We start from the raw sequence: 17,107 nt of genomic DNA on the forward strand, positions 1-17,107 counted from the left end.
TGCAGAAACTTTTTGTTGTGTTGAGTTACTTGATACTTGTTTTAATTATTAACAGAGAACTGTTACAGTTTTTATATTAGGTAATATGTGCAATGGCGTTACAGTCAATACAGTTTGTTTTGTTATATTTTAAAGTTGCACTTCTGTTTGTTTATGAAACTTAGTTTTATTTAATTTTAAGTTTAATAAAGACGTTATATATCACAACGGCTAAATCTATGTCTGTATTGCATGTTTAAACCTTCATACCATAAATAATAACAGGTGTTATGTTTACTCCTGGAGTATATAATGAGTTTGGAAATTATAGAGAAATGCTTAAATAATGCATTACACTTTAACTAAACCCCTTAGATTTTAGTAGACTAAAACTAAAACAATTCAGATGACTAAAATACGACTAAAACTAAAATGGTATTTTAGTCAAAAGACTACAACTAAGACTAAATCGAAATTTGCAGTCAAAATTAATACTGGTGCAGGGGGCATGACTTTAAAGGGACAAGAGACACAAAAAAATTCTTTCATGATTTAGGCAGAACATACAATTTTAAACAACTTTCCAGTTTACTTCTATTTTCAAGTTTGCTTCATTCTCTTGGTATCATTTGTTGAAGGAGGAGCAATGCACTACTGGTCTCTAACTGAAGACATGGGTGAGCCAATGAAAATCTGTATATATATGCAGCCACCAATCAGCAGCTAGAACCTAGGTTATTTGCTACTCCTGAGCTTCCTAGATAAACCTTTAAGCAAATAATAACAAGAGAAGGAAGCAAATTAAATAACAGAAGTCAATTGGAAAATTGTTTAAAATTGTATTCTCTATCTGAATCATAAATGTCTAATTATGACTTTACTGTCCCTTTAACTTTGTGACTACGGGATTTGAAATGAGGCAGTTCTTTTGCTGATCCATTACTTTGTTTTTTCAAATGTACAAAACGCATATTAGGAATGGTTTAAAACTGCCAGATTTCAGCCCAAATTGATATTTTATTCAAAGGTTATAATGAAACTTTGTTCAAACTTAAGTCGTTCAAGAAAAAATTTTTTTTTACCCTATTTGAAGTGATGCTATGTTTTAAATTTAGGACCGCCTGCATTCGCTTCTCCATTTCTTCTCTGGTCTTCATTTCTTTCTCTGCTTCTTTCTCACGGACTCTTTTGGAACAAAATATTCAAATTACAGAGGTTAGATATACTAATTATAGGAATAACTCAGGTCATTGTTTATAATTAAACAATACATAGGAGGCTACAAGTTATTATCTCAGATTACATAAATACATTGCATTAATAACTGTCAAAACATATGTAGAAAATACAGCAAGAATGTGAGGACATAGCGAGGTTGCATGAGGAAGGGCTGAGCTAGGCCCGAAACGTTGCAGATATTTGTTGACCCATGTTGTAATAATAATAAAGGTATTTTATTATTGGAAGTGCTGGAGGACTTGTTGCTTTACATATGATTTGAGACTTGGTAAGTCTCCTCCGGGCACTCCGTTTAACAAGTGCTGTTTCCATTCCTGGATTGTCTAACGAGACATGATCAGAAAGGAACATGGCTTTATCAATAAGGTCTAAGGTCATCTAGAGATAGCATAGTCAACATTTTAAATAAATAATATAATTTCTGTATAGAATAATTGTCACCTTTAATATGTTCCTGCTAGTGATATTTAAAGACTGATCTGATCCTTGGCAAATAAGTTATGAGTCCAAACTCCCGCTCCTAAGAGCATTAGTTATTAAATCTCAGGTGAGTTACTTTGAGAAACTGGATGATGTGTCCAGAAAATATATCAGGGTCTCTACATTTTACACATGTTTAAAGGGCCACTATATTCTAAAAAGTACATGCCTTAATTTATTAGAGCATGTCATTTTAGGACTAGCTACTATGCACCCCACATTGAGGTGCTGCGTCACTAGTTTTAAAATTACATGCTGTGACAAATTAGAGCATGTCATTTTTGGATTATTATGGCCTTTTAAGTCTCCTTAAAATTGCAACAACAAAATTTGGAATCTGTATGGCACACTGTCCCTCTCCCTCCAGTGTGCTATCTTGAGCATTAAGTAAAGATCATAAGGTTTGGTAGACTGTCATATGTATTATTCAGCATTAAATAAATAAACTGAGAGTCTAATTTGTTATATTATTATTAATTTATAAAGTGCCAACAGATTCTGCAGCGCTGCCCATGGGTACAAGGATGAAAGTACAACGGAGAAACAATACAATAAAAGACAACATTTTACAGACAAATACAGGGGGAATTGAGGGCCCTATTCCCGTGGGAACTTACAATCTAGATGGGTGGGAGGATAGGAAACAGGAGGTGGGGACTGCAAAGGTGAGAATTAGTGAGGAGATAGATGAGGGTAACTTGTTGGGTAAGTGAAGTTAGTTTGCTAATGAGTCGGGTGATAAGCTTCCCTGAACAAAAATGTCTTTAGGGAACGTTTAAAGGAGGAGAGGTTAGGGGAAAGTCTGACAGCTCGAGGAAGTGCGTTCCAGAGGGTTGGTGCCGCACGAGAGAAGTCCTGTAGTCTAGCATGAGAGGAGGTAATGGTAGAGGACGCAAGAAGAAGGTCATGGTTGGATCTTAAGGGGCGGGTTGGGGTATATTTGTTGATGAGTGAGGACAGGTAGGGTGGGGCAGCGTTGGTGAGGGCTTTGTAGGTCAGGGTGAGAATTTTGAATTGAATTCTGCTGTGAATGGGGAGCCAGTGAAGGGACTCACAGAGAGGTGCACCAGAAACAGAGCGTCGAGAGAGGTAGATTAGCCTTGCAGAAGCATTTAGGATAGATTGAAGGGGAAAGAGGCGGGAGAGAGGGAGGCCAGATAGTAAGTTATTACAGTAGTCAAGTCGGGAAATTACCAGGGAGTGGATTAGCCGTTTAGTAGTTTCAGCACTCAGATATATGATACCATAAAGTTTATTGTGACCTAACATATACCGCAGCATTGATTGTCAGAGGCTCGAATCACACTGAAGGTGTTTTTATTTTCTTTTTAAACAGTCATATATAAAATCTCATACAGACATTTCCTATATCTACAAAGATATTCACAGCTAGGTAGAATATGCATTAGAATAACTGATGGATAAGAAGAAGGATTTTTTGTATAAACTTTTAACATCCTTTTTACATCCTTTCATATCAGTATGTTCTTTATACCTGGCATAAGATTCAGATGACGTCACCACGTATTTAATGAAAATAAATACTTTATACCATGTTACTCAATATGCTAATACACAATTTTATGTTCCATAGAAGCCAAATTGTGGAAAATTATACCTTGATAATGTTTCCTTTAGATGTAGTGCAGCTATTGCCTGATTCTTCTGTGCATCTTCCACAGCTTTCCGATACCGAAGTTCTTGTTCCTGAAGCCTATTTATTTCACTCCTGCAGCAGAAACATATACACTATTTATACCATATGCATGCAAATAAAAAAAGCCTAACCGAAGGCAGGTGTGGAGGAGTTTCTACATTGTATCCTTTCTGCTGCTTCAGAGATGGCGGAAATAAATCACCTGGAACTTGATTGGAGTGATTTCAGGCTCTACTCTGGCGAGATTGGTTGTGCAAGACCAGTGGGAAGGATTACACAAGAGAGCTCTTGTGCAATCTTAAATTTGACAAGCAATGCTGTATCACAAGTGGTGATTACAGGCGGACAGGTTCTATACTTGAGAACTTGATACATTTTCCTTTAGGTTTCTATAGGGAAATCCCCAGTGAAGACCTTATCTTTGATTTTAGGGCAGTACACTCAAAAGAAACAGTCTTCAATGGTAAAGTAATGGAATTCCAGCAATATACCTCCTGCTGGAACAACATAGAATCTCTAAATACTAACGGACTCTGAAATGGACAATAAAGACAAAATTAAACTTTTATGATTCCAACAGAGAAAGCAATTTTAAGAAACTTCCCAATTTACTTCTATTATCAAATATGAACACATCTGGTGAACCAATGACATTTGGCATATAAGTGCAAGCACCAATCAGCAGCTAGCTACCACCTGTTCAATGCTACTTCTGAGCCTACCAAGAGAACAAAGTAAATTTGATAGTAGACATAAATTGAAAAGTCTTAATTGAATGCTTTATCCGAATCATGAAAGTTTTAAAGGGATATGAAACACATTTTTTCTTTCATAATTCAGAAAGGGCATGCAAGTTAAAAAAAAACAACTTTCTAACTTACTTCTATTATCAATTTCTTTTTGTTCTCTTGGTATCTTTTATTGAAAAGCTGGGATATAAGCTTAGGAGCCATCCCATTTCTAGAGCACTATACGGTAGCAGTTATGCAAGAATATTATCCATTTGCAAGAGCACTAGATGGCTGCACTATTTCCTAGCATGCCGTCCTCTAGATGCCTACCTAGGTATCTCTTCGACACAGAATATCATAGGCATATTTAATACTAGAAGTAAATTGGAAACTTTTTTTAAAATGGAAAATTTGGGGTTTCATATCCCTTTAATTCCGACTTTCATTTCCCATTTTTACAGTTTGCGGTGATTTCCAGTTCAAGGTAAAATGCTGCATTTAAGCTAAAATGTAATTAATGTGAAAAATGTTATTTATCATGAAAAACTTGTCAGGATCTAAACATAAAATAACACTTTAAGATGAAATAATCACACTTCATGTATCATTTTGTTTAGTTGTAGAATTTATGTATTGAGACTGTAGAAGCGTTTACTAATGTTTTAAAACATGAAAGTTCTGATATTTTCATGAATAATGTAGCTTTCCCCAAATGGAGTTCATGTTGATTTTCAGTGTAATTAACCACAATGTTTAGCAACCTATGGACTTTATACAGTCATAACAGAGTGATATAATTATTATTATTTACTTACTTTTTCTGCTTCCAATTTGTGCGCTGTGCTAGCGTTAGTGACATCTTCTCTTTGTGCATTCGCCACTCTGCCATGCCTTGGGTCTCTCTATTTAATTCATCTTCATCTTTTTGAAGCCTTTCACGTACATCGTCAAATTTTCCCTGCTCAACCTCAATTTGCCATAGATCATACCTTTATAAGAAAGAACAACATATGGTATATCATTATATTCATTTATTTACAGTTAACATGTAAGTTTTTTGATAATTTGAATCCAATGACATGGCTAAGAAACTGCAGAACAATATGGGCCAGATTACAAGTGGAGCACTAAATATCACTTTCGCGAAAGCGATATTAGCGCCTCGTGCTCATGCAGTGAGACCCGGCATGAGAACCTAGCACAGCGAAGGGGGTAAGTAGCGCAGTGATGGGAGCAAAGTGTAAATAACATAATTTATGCTTACCTGATAAATTTATTTCTCTTGTAGTGTATCCAGTCCACGGATCATCCATTACTTGTGGGATATTCTCCTTCCCAACAGGAAGTTGCAAGAGGATCACCCACAGCAGAGCTGCTATATAGCTCCTCCCCTAACTGCCATATCCAGTCATTCGACCGAAACAAGCCGAGAAAGGAGAAACCATAGGGTGCAGTGGTGACTGAAGTTTAATTAAAATTTAGACCTGCCTTAAAAGGACAGGGCGGGCCGTGGACTGGATACACTACAAGAGAAATAAATTTATCAGGTAAGCATAAATTTTGTTTTCTCTTGTTAAGTGTATCCAGTCCACGGATCATCTATTACTTGTGGGATACCAATACCAAAGCTTAAGTACACGGATGATGGGAGGGACAAGGCAGGAACTTAAACGGAAGGAACCACTGCTTGTAGATCCTTTCTCCCAAAAACAGCCTCCGAAGAAGCAAAAGTATCAAATTTGTAAAATTTTGAAAAGGTATGAAGCGAAGACCAAGTCGCAGCCTTGCAAATCTGTTCAACATAGGCCTCATTTTTAAAGGCCCAGGTAGAAGCCACAGCTCTAGTAGAATGAGCTGTAATTCTTTCAGGGGGCTGCTGTCCAGCAGTCTCATATGCTAAACGAATTATACTCCGAAGCCAAAAAGAAAGAGAGGTTGCCGAGGCCTTTTGACCTCTCCTCTGTCCAGAGTAAATAACAAACAGGTGAGATGTTTGGCGAAAATCTTTAGTAGCCTGCAAGTAAAACTTCAATGCACGGACTACGTCTAGATTATGCAAAAGACGTTCCTTCTTTGAAGAAGGATTAGGGCATAATGATGGAACAACAATCTCTTGATTGATATTCTTGTTAGAAACCACCTTAGGTAAAAACCCAGGTTTTGTACGCAGAACTACTTTATCTGAATGAAAGATCAGATAAGGAGAATCACAATGTAAGGCAGATAACTCCGAGACTCTTCGAGCCGAGGAAATAGCCATCAGAAAAAGAACTTTCCATGATAGAAGTTTGATATCAATAGAATGAAGGGGTTCAAACGGAACCCCTTGAAGAACTTTAAGAACCAAGTTTAAGCTCCATGGGGGAGCAACAGGTTTAAACACAGGCTTAATTCTAACTAAAGCCTGACAAAATGCCTGAACGTCTGGAACTTCTGCCAGACGCTTGTGTAAAAGAATAGACAGAGCAGAAATCTGTCCCTTTAAAGAACTAGCTGATAGTCCTTTGTCCAAACCCTCTTGGAGGAAGGACAATATCCTAGGAATCCTAACCCTACTCCATGAGTAATTCTTGGATTCACACCAATGAAGATATTTACGCCAAATCTTGTGGTAAATTTTCCTGGTGACAGGCTTTCGTGCCTGTATTAAGGTATCAATTACTGACTCAGAGAAGCCACGCTTTGATAGGATCAAGCGTTCAATCTCCATGCAGTCAGTCTCAGAGAAAGTAGATTTGGATGATTGAAAGGACCTTGTATTAGAAGGTCTTGTCTCAGAGGCAGAGTCCATGGTGGAAAGGATGACATGTCCACTAGGTCTGCATACCAGGTCCTGCGTGGCCCCGCAGGCGCTATCAATATCACCGATGCTCTCTCCTGTTTGATTTTGGCAATCAGACGAGGGAGCAGAGGAAACGGTGGAAACACATAGGCCAGGTTGAAGAACCAAGGCGCTGCTAGAGCATCTATCAGTGCCGCTTCTGGGTCCCTGGACCTGGATCCGTAACAAGGAAGCTTGGCGTTCTGGCGAGACGCCATGAGATCCAGTTCTGGTTTGCCCCAACGGAGAACCAATTGAGCAAACACCTACGGATGGAGTTTCCACTCCCCCGGATGAAAAGTCTGACAACTTAGAAAATCCGCCTCCCAGTTCTCTACCCCTGGGATATGGATCGCTGATAGGTGGCAAGAGTGAGTCTCTGCCCAGCGAATTATCTTGGAGACTTCTGACATCGCTAGGGAACTCCTGGTCCCCCCTTGATGGATGATGTAAGCCACAGTCGTGATGTTGTCCGACTGAAATCTGATGAACCTCAGTGTTGCTAACTGAGGCCAAGCTAGAAGAGCATTGAATATTGCTCTTAACTCCAGAATATTTATTGGGAGGAGTTTCTCCTCCTGAGTCCATGAACCCTGAGCCTTCAGGGAGTTCCAGACTGCACCCCAACCTAGAAGGCTGGCGTCTGTTGTTACAATGGTCCAATCTGGCCTGCGAAAGGTCATACCTTTGGACAGATGGACCCGAAATAACCACCAGAGAAGAGAATCTCTGGTTTCCTGATCCAGATTTAGTAGAGGGGACAAATCTGTGTAATCCCCATTCCACTGACTGAGCATGCATAATTGCAGCGGTCTGAGATGCAGGCGATTACTTCCATGCACTGAGCCACCGTGGGGCGCGGAATGGAGTGAAGAACACAGCAAGCATTTAGAAGTTTTGATAACCTGGACTCCGTCAGGTAAATTTTCATTTCTATAGAATCTATCAGAGTCCCTAGGACGGAAACCCTTGTGAGAGGAGATAGAGAACTCTTTTCTTCGTTCACTTTCCACCCATGCGACCTCAGAAATGCCAGAACTATCTCTGTATGAGACTTGGCAATTTGAAAGCTTGACGCCTGTATCAGGATGTCGTCTAGGTAAGGAGCCACCGCTATGCCTCGCGGTCTTCGAACTGCCAGAAGTGAGCCCAGAACCTTTGTAAAAATTCTTGGGGCTGTAGCCAACCCGAATGGAAGAGCTACAAACTGGTAATGCCTGTCTAGAAAGGCAAACCTCAGGAACCGATGATGATTCATGTGGATCGGAATGTGAATGTAGGCATCCTTTAAGTCCACTGTGGTCATGTACTGACCCTCTTGGATCATGGGTAAAATGGTTCGAATAGTTTCCATCTTGAATGATGGAACTCTGAGGAATTTGTTTAGGATCTTTAGATCCAAAATTGGTCTGAAGGTTCCCTCTTTTTTGGGAACCACAAACAGATTTGAAACCCCTGTCCTTGTTCCGTCCGCGGAACTGGATGGATCACTCCCATTACAAGGAGGTCTTGCACGCAGCTTAGGAATGCCTCTTTCTTTATCTGGTTTGCAGATAATCTTGAAAGGTGAAATCTCCCTTGTGGGGGAGAAGCTTTGAAGTCCAGAAGATATCCCTGAGATATGATCTCCAACGCCCAGGGATCCTGAACATCTCTTGCCCACGCCTGGGCGAAGAGAGAGAGTCTGCCCCCTACTAGATCCGTTGTCGGATAGGGGGCCGCTCCTTCATGCTGTCTTGGAGGCAGCAGCAGGCTTTCTGGCCTGCTTGCCCTTGTTCCAGGACTGGGTAGGTTTCCAGGCCTGCTTAGATTGAGGAAAAGTTCCCTCTTGTTTTGAAGTAGAGGGAGCTGATCCTGCACCTGCCTTGAAATTTCGAAAGGCACGAAAATTAGACTGTTTGGCCCTTGATTTGGCCCTGTCCTGAGGAAGGGTATGACCCTTACATCCAGTAATGTCAGCAATAATTTCTTTCAAACCAGGCCCGAATAAGGTCTGCCCCTTGAAAGGAATGTTAAGTAATTTAGACTTTGAAGTCACATCAGCTGACCAGGATTTAAGCCATAGCGCCCTACGCGCCTGGATGGCGAATCCGGAATTCTTAGCCGTTAGTTTAGTCAAATGAACAATGGCATCAGAAACAAATGAGTTAGCTAGCTTAAGTGTTCTAAGCTTGTAAATAATTTCAGTCAATGGAGCTGTATGGATGGCCTCTTCCAGGGCCTCAAACCAGAACGCCGCCGCAGCAGTGACAGGCGCAATGCATGCAAGGGGCTGTAAAATAAAACCTTGTTGAATAAACATTTTCTTAAGGTAACCCTCTAATTTTTTATCCATTGGATCTGAAAAAGCACAACTGTCCTCAACCGGGATAGTGGTACGCTTTGCTAAAGTAGAAACTGCTCCCTCCACCTTAGGGACTGTCTGCCATAAGTCCCGTGTAGTGGCATCTATTGGAAACATTTTTCTAAATATAGGAGGTGGGGAAAAGGGCACACCGGGACTATCCCACTCCTTACTAATAATTTCTGTAAGCCTTTTAGGTATTGGAAAAACATCAGTACTCACCGGCACTGCATAGTATTTATTCAGCCTACACAATTTCTCTGGCACTGCAAATGTGTCACAGTCATTCAGAGCAGCTAATACCTCCCCAAGTAACACACAGAGGTTCTCAAGCTTAAATTTAAAATTAGAAATCTCTGAATCAGGTCTCCCCGATTCAGAGACGTCACCCACAGACTGAAGCTCTCCGTCCTCAGGTTCTGCATATTGTGACGCAGTATCAGACATGGCTCTTACAGCATCTACGCGCTCTGTATCTCGTCTAACCCCAGAGCTATCGCGCTTGCCTTTCAATTCAGGCAATCTGGCTAATACCTGTGACAGGGTATTATTCATGATTGCAGCCATGTCCTGCAAAGTAATCGCTATGGGCATCCCTGATGTACTTGGCGCCATATTAGCGTGCGTCCCTCAAGCGGGAGGCGAAGGGTCCGACACGTGGGGAGAGTTAGTCGGCATAACTTCCCCTTCGACAGACCCCTCTGGTGACAATTCTTTTATAGATAAAGACTGATCTTTACTGTTTAAGGTGAAATCAATACATTTAGTACACATTCTCCTATGGGGCTCCACAATGGCTTTTAAACATAATGAACAAGTAGTTTCCTCTGTGTCAGACATGTTTGTACAGACTAGCAATGAGACTAGCAAGCTTGGAAAACACTTTAAACCAAGTTAACAAGCAATATAAAAAACGTTACTGTGCCTTTAAGAGAAACAAATTTTGGCAAAATTTGAAATAACAGTGAAAAAAGGCAGTTACACTAACAAAGTTTTTACAGTGTATGTAACAAGTTAGCAGAGCATTGCACCCACTTGCAAATGGATGATTAACCCCTTAATACAAAAAACAGATTAACAAAACGAAAAATATGTTTTTTAAACAGTCATAACAACTGCCACAGCTCCTACTTTTGAAGCCTTTTGAGCCCATCAGAGATGTCCTATAGCATGCAGGGGACTGCTGAGGGAAGCTGAATGTCACAGTTTGTAATTTTAACTGCACCAACTGTAACTTTTATACTATACCAGTGGAAAGCCTCAGGAAAACTGTTTCTAGCAAAAATAAAGCCAGCCATGTGGAAAAAACTAGGCCCCAATAAGTTTTATCACCAAAGCATATATAAAAACGATTAAACATGCCAGCAAACGTTTTATATTACACTTTTATAAGAGTATGTATCTCTGTTAATAAGCCTGATACCAGTCGCTATTAAATCACTGCATTTAGGCTTAACTTACATTAATCCGGTATCAGCAGCATTTTTCTAGCAAGTTCCATCCCTAGAAATATGTTTACTGCACATACCTTATTGCAGAAAAACCTGCACGCCATTCCCTCTCTGAAGTTACCTCACTCCTCAGAATATGTGAGAACGGCAATGGATCTTAGTTACTTCTGCTAAGATCATAGAAATCACAGGCAGATTCTTCTTCTAATGCTGCCTTTGATAAAACAGTACACTCCGGTACCATTTAAAAATAACAAACGTTTGATTGAAGTTAAGAAACTAACTATAATACACCACTCTCCTCTTACTACGTCCATCTTTGTTGAGAGTTGCAAGAGAATGACTGGATATGGCAGTTAGGGGAGGAGCTATATAGCAGCTCTGCTGTGGGTGATCCTCTTGCAACTTCCTGTTGGGAAGGAGAATATCCCACAAGTAATGGATGATCCGTGGACTGGATACACTTAACAAGAGAAATATATGTATATGAGTATATACATATATATTTATGTGTTAATATGTGTTTATACACATATTAACACATACTGTATATATGTATATAAGCATATACATATATATTTACGGGGAATACACAGTTCCTGTAGACCGCAAAGTAAAGACGCTTTTCAGTGCTGTTTTTTTCCAACCCCCACACCCGCTGATTTTAGCCCCCAAAAACTGCTAAGGGCAGTTTTCTTTTTTTTTAGAAAAGAAAACTAGCACTTGACTTTGGGGGCATTTAGGGCACATTGATAAAATTAACCAGAGATTTGATCTCTGGTTAATTTTTTAAGCGCTAATTGATACCACGAACTTGTGGTAGCAATAACCAGCCACTTGTAATTGCTGGTTATTTATAAATTGGTGTCCCCTTGTAATCTAACCCAATATGTATAATTCATTTCAGTTTACTTAAAAATTATAATACCACCTCACCTTAAACTGCTCACCTTCATAGAAGTTTATAACACCCTAAAGTTCTTTACTCATAGAGTCAAATAAGACCCCATAAACTACTATAGGGGGGCAGATCAATTAACTTACTCATTTTCTTTCAGCATCGTAGCTATTTTAGACTCAACATCTTCCTCATTCACCAGCTCAGTAGAGAGACGTCTATGCACGGCCTGGAAACGGAACACAGCTGCACTAGAATTAAAATGAAGGAAATACTATTACAGAAATTTGAAAGTAAATAATTAAAAATGTACATTAAAAATCAATTTCCAGTTTAGAGGACCTTAAAATGTCACATTGTAATTTCTAAAAAGTGCCAACATAATGCAAGAATGAACGAGGTTGAATATGTAAAATACATAGAAAAGAAAGGAATGAAAGGAAAGCAATCTAATTTATACAGAGTTTAAAATAATTAAAGAAAAATTAAACCCAAAATATATTCTTCATGATTCGGATAGAGCAAGGAATTTTAAACAATTTTCCAATTTACTTCTACTATCATTTTTTTTGTTCTCTTAATATCCTTTGATGAAAAGCAGGGCGTTATGAACAGGAGTGTGCACATGTCAGCAATACTATGGACTCGATTTATCAATCAAGGGCAGACAGGGGTGTTCATATTTGCCCCTGTCCGCCCCTGCTCTCCTCTGCAATCCGCTGCCAGAATTTAATATTGCACACAAGCACTATTTTGCTCTTGCGTGCAACCCCACCCCCTACCCACGCACGGCCAATCACGCACGGCCAATCACAGGAGCTGTCAATTTCCCTGTCGTACGAGACCGGGAAGATTGAAATTCTCCACCTAAGTTGTGGAGAAGAGGGTAGGGAAGCAACGGTCTGATGACTGCTGCTTGATAAATCGTGACTGCAGGTTCTCCTGTGAGAACCTGCAGTCTTAGGGGAGGAGAAGGCTTGATAAATTGAGCCGTTAATGGCAGTAGTTTTCCAAGAATGTTATACATTTGTTAGAGCACTAGACGGCTGCACTTTTTCCTGCCAAGTAGTGCTCCAGACGTGCATGCTACCTACCTACCTAGGCATCTCTTCAACAAAGAATACCATGAGAACAAAGCAAATATCTACTTAAGAGTTCGAAATCATGCGTGAAGGTTTTTTCACAAAGAGATATGTTAGTAACCTTCGCTGTGTGATGCAAGGGTTATTTTCAATTTGCAGAATGATCTATACAAGTCCTTTAATGTAAGAGATGCAAATAAATAATACACCAGCCCGTTAGAAAGTCTATTGCTTACATGACAGGTGTTTGGTTTGATATTTTTGTACAGTGTGTAATGACAGTAACAATTTACATGTGCAAAATTAACCATATCAGCCAAGTCAATATGTTTTAAACAAATTAACATCTTTTTGCGGCAACAGCAACAATTCACCAACCTTATCTGGAGGAGCCAATGTGGGCTTTAGTCTGCAAACAACAAGACTAGCCACGAGCATAATGTTAGTATAAAGTACATTGTTTTGCAATAATTAGCTAAAGCCAATTAGGGACAGATATATAGTAGAGTTAGCTTTGGGAAGTCAGCAGAGTGCATTTTAAATTCTGAGAATTAGAAAATCCTCAATTTTCAGAGCTAAATTACATGAAAAGGGGGTTAAAATAAATAATGTTAATAATAAATGATAATAAAGTTGTTTCATTTTGCGTAACTGAACATTTTATATAAAAATCTCAAGGTGTTAACTGTCCCTTTAAGGAACTTAATGTCCTTTTAAAACCATAACTTCTAAATTATTAGAAAAGTTTGTGTAGTCAAGAATTTGTTCTTTATCGAATAATCTGAATTGTCTTCTATACCATGATGTGTCTTCAATCGTGGGATTGGTTACGTGTTTTTTCATATAGAGTAATTTGCTTATGGTAGATTGGATAAATGTAACCAAATCCGGGCAGACTGAATCTCAGAAGTTCCAAGGTTAACAGTATCAGCCACCCTAAAAACCCATTGTAACATAAAAAGCATGATAAGAATTCACATTATATGCAAATGATTGATCTCCGTCATTCGCCAATGAGATGGCATTGTGGGTAAGTGTGGTAATGTGACACCTGAGTAAAGCTGCTCTAAATCAATCTTCCTTGGTAGCTTAGTCTTATGTAAGGCACAGTAAACAGACTCTGCATTCACTTGTGCTTCATTTTATGATCCTTCTAAAATTACATTTATCGTGCACTTTCATGTAGAAACCTTCATCTAGACATGACCTATATTATGTATATGTATATATATATATATATATATATATATATATATATATATATATATATATGTGTTACGGGTAAAGTCAGAAATCCGGGTAATCCTAGGATTACCCGGGTAATGCTAGGATTACCCAAGCGGTTGTGGGTAAAGCCCGATGTACTGTAATTCCCCCATCTACACTATTTTTTATTTTTTTTTGCCGCACCAATCCTCTGACATTCATCCTAAGTAAACCTTGGGGAATGATGTTTACATTCGCCCCCCTTGAACCCCCAGGCAGAGGCAAAAAAGATAGTGAAGATGTGTGAATTACAGCGCATGTTATATATGTTTAATGCGGTGACTCGATCAGTCTGATGGGATTTATGATCTTACATCGGGCTTTACCCACAGCCGCATGGGTAATCGTAGCATTACCCGGGTAATGCTAGGATTACCCAATATCTGACTTTACAGGCAATATATATATATATATATTAAATATGAGAGCAGAAATCCTGACTCTCACCCACAGACAAGTAGAGACAAGTGGATGCTAAAAACAACCAAGAAGGTGAACAATATGGAGACAATTTGATGACTGGACATGCCACTGGAGAAAGACCTGAAGGCCAAATTAAGTCCACCATACAGAAATCAGATCTCTAAGTTAGGATGAAGCCAGTCTAGCACCTAAATATAAGTTTAAATATTTCAAAAGGAGTGTAGGGTGGATACAAAGTCTATATATAGCTGAAAGACAATATCAGAGGACACAATGAATGTTCTCAACAGAAAATTACCTGAAACTAAAACCCAGGAAGAGGGAGTAGATAATAGGGAATACAATCTGCACCAAAACAAATTTATCTCATTAAAATAGAAGTAGAAATAAGTGGTCAGTACAGAAAATAATGAATTTGAGATATGAGATATGAATGGTGGGGAATATAAAAGATGACGTAAAGAGCATAATCAGATCTAAACCAGAATTGGGAAATCAAGTGCTAGTTTTAGGTTGGTGAATGAGCTATAGTTACTTTAACAAATCGCTCATTTAGCAAAAGAATCACGTGATTTCCTTTTCTTACGTATTGTTAGCCTCTTGCGCTGCCAAGATTTCTTTTTCTATGTTAGATTTTTGTTGTTCTAAATCCTCAATCCTTTGCCGACATGCATTCAGTTCTTCCCTAAAAGAAACACATTAATATTGTTTAGAACCTGTAGTTAGCAATATTCAACAATCCAGTAAAATCTGTACTATATGTTTAGAGAAAAAGTGAATATGGATATAGGATCCCATTGTATTTACAATCTTGTACACTCTACGTCTTTCATCGTATCGTATGGGATGTGGCACCATTCTGATATTTTTCAATTTAATATCTTTTATTCTGACAAAACACCTAAAAACTTACAGCTTTTTCAATAAATTTATATGAGCCTATGAGCCACAAGAAAGAAGACACGTAACAAATTCCAAAGACATTCAATGGTGGTGAAAGACTTTATTTTGTTTGAACTTAAAAAGACAAATAAGCCTCGGTATGTAAAAAATTTGAGCTGAGCCTCCTCATTGTGATTTTTTTTGTACAGCCCTTAGAGAGGATTACGTTTCTCTGGCAGAATCCAGAACCCTAAAAACCTACAACTTTCAACACAGTGATTGCTTGATCAGTATATGAGACAGTTTATATCTTGAAGGTGTATGTACTAGAATGCAAAACAATGCAATTAAAAAACAAATTACACAGTTTAATGTTTTTGAAACCTTTATTTTGTGCATATATATATAAAAAATAGTAGTAAACGGATACACTCTCCAGGAATTGTAATTTCGTCACACCTTTATTGTAACATTTCAGGGTTTTACCCCCTTCGTCAGACAACTCAAAAGTTTATCACTTTTGAGGTGTCTGACGAAGGGGGTAAAACCCTGAAACGTTAAAATAAAGGTGTGACAAAATTACAATTCCTGGAGAGTGTATCCGTTTACTACTATTTATCTGCTTGCTTGGAAGCACCCTGGGTGGCTGCAGTTTGAATTTGTGAGTGCTGGCCCATTGGAGTTTTTTCTTCCATGCTTCAGATAGAGCATGCAATTTTAAGCAACTTTCTAATTTACTCCTAATATCAATTTTTCTTAGCTCTCTTGCTATCTTTATTTAAAAAGCAGGAATGCAAAGCTTGGGAGCTGGCCCATTTTTGGTTCAGACCTGGCTTACGCTTGCTCATTGGTGGTTTAATTTAGCCACCAATCAGCAAGCGCCTCCCAGGGTGCTGAACCAAAAATGGGCCAGCTCCTAACCTTAGATTCCTGCTTTTTCAAAGAAAGATAGCAAGACAATGAAGAAAAAATGATAATAGGAGTAAATTAGAAAGCTGCTTAAAATTGCATGCTCTATCTTAATCATGAAGGAAAACATTTGGGTTTAGTGTCCCTTTAAAGGTCTCTTTCCCTCTAGTATATTTCTCAAGTTTTCTTTTTTTTTTATCAGCGCACTCACTCTCTTAGATTTACTAAGCCTGGGCAGCCTCTTCATTCTAACCAATTCCTACAATATTCTATGGAACCAGTTCCTTAAAGAATAGAGAGATGATTGAACTTTAGTAAAAAGCTAAATATTATAACATAGGGTTTGGTGAGACTAAAAAAGCTATTCCAGTCTTTGTGAATCTTAAAAGCTATTCCTTCCCAAGCTATAAATTTTGCTACAACTAATGATCTCTCTGCTTCTTCTGCATTCAGCCATCTCTCTGTTCCTTTAACAGCCATCGCCGGCTTCCTTGCAGCATCACACGTCCCAGGCCTACACTATCTATGACTCTTTTCCCATCAGCACCATTCTCTTTTACGGCCAACAATCACTCAATCTCTCCTCAAACATACACTCTCCTTTACCACTCCTCCACCCAGCAGGGCCAAGTTTATACACACGATACCCCTAGACAAAGGTTAATTAGACAATCCCTTACTTTTTAGCCGCTTGTCTACTCTGCGATATCACACCTAAAATGTACACTTCCTATTCCCAGCCTGCAAGAATATAGCTGTCTAAAGGGACATTGTTCTCATTTCAACTTCGTCCCATCAAAGAGGATATTTTGAAACTATAATCTGTGTATTAATTTGATGACTTAAAAGAGCATAAGCTAAATCTGACAGTTGTAAACCAACAGCAAGGGAAGGAGCTAGAGATGAAAGTTAGTAAAAGCCAGTAAGGCAGTTGGCAAACGGTCA

General features: G+C 38.8%; 1 protein-coding gene across 1 annotated transcript in view; it reads right to left on the reverse strand.

The window, feature by feature from the left end:
• The window catches only part of CFAP74 (cilia and flagella associated protein 74), a 331,535-nt gene that overhangs the window by 253,061 nt on the left and 61,367 nt on the right, over positions 1-17,107 (reverse strand). Inside the window, 5 exon segments of the mRNA XM_053690359.1 lie at positions 1,062-1,164; positions 3,317-3,427; positions 4,902-5,075; positions 11,747-11,851; positions 14,958-15,056. Coding sequence (XP_053546334.1) covers positions 1,062-1,164; positions 3,317-3,427; positions 4,902-5,075; positions 11,747-11,851; positions 14,958-15,056 — 592 coding nt within the window.

This window comes from Bombina bombina, chromosome 8 (genome assembly GCF_027579735.1).
Source record: "Bombina bombina isolate aBomBom1 chromosome 8, aBomBom1.pri, whole genome shotgun sequence".
Taxonomy (NCBI): Eukaryota; Metazoa; Chordata; class Amphibia; order Anura; family Bombinatoridae; genus Bombina; species Bombina bombina.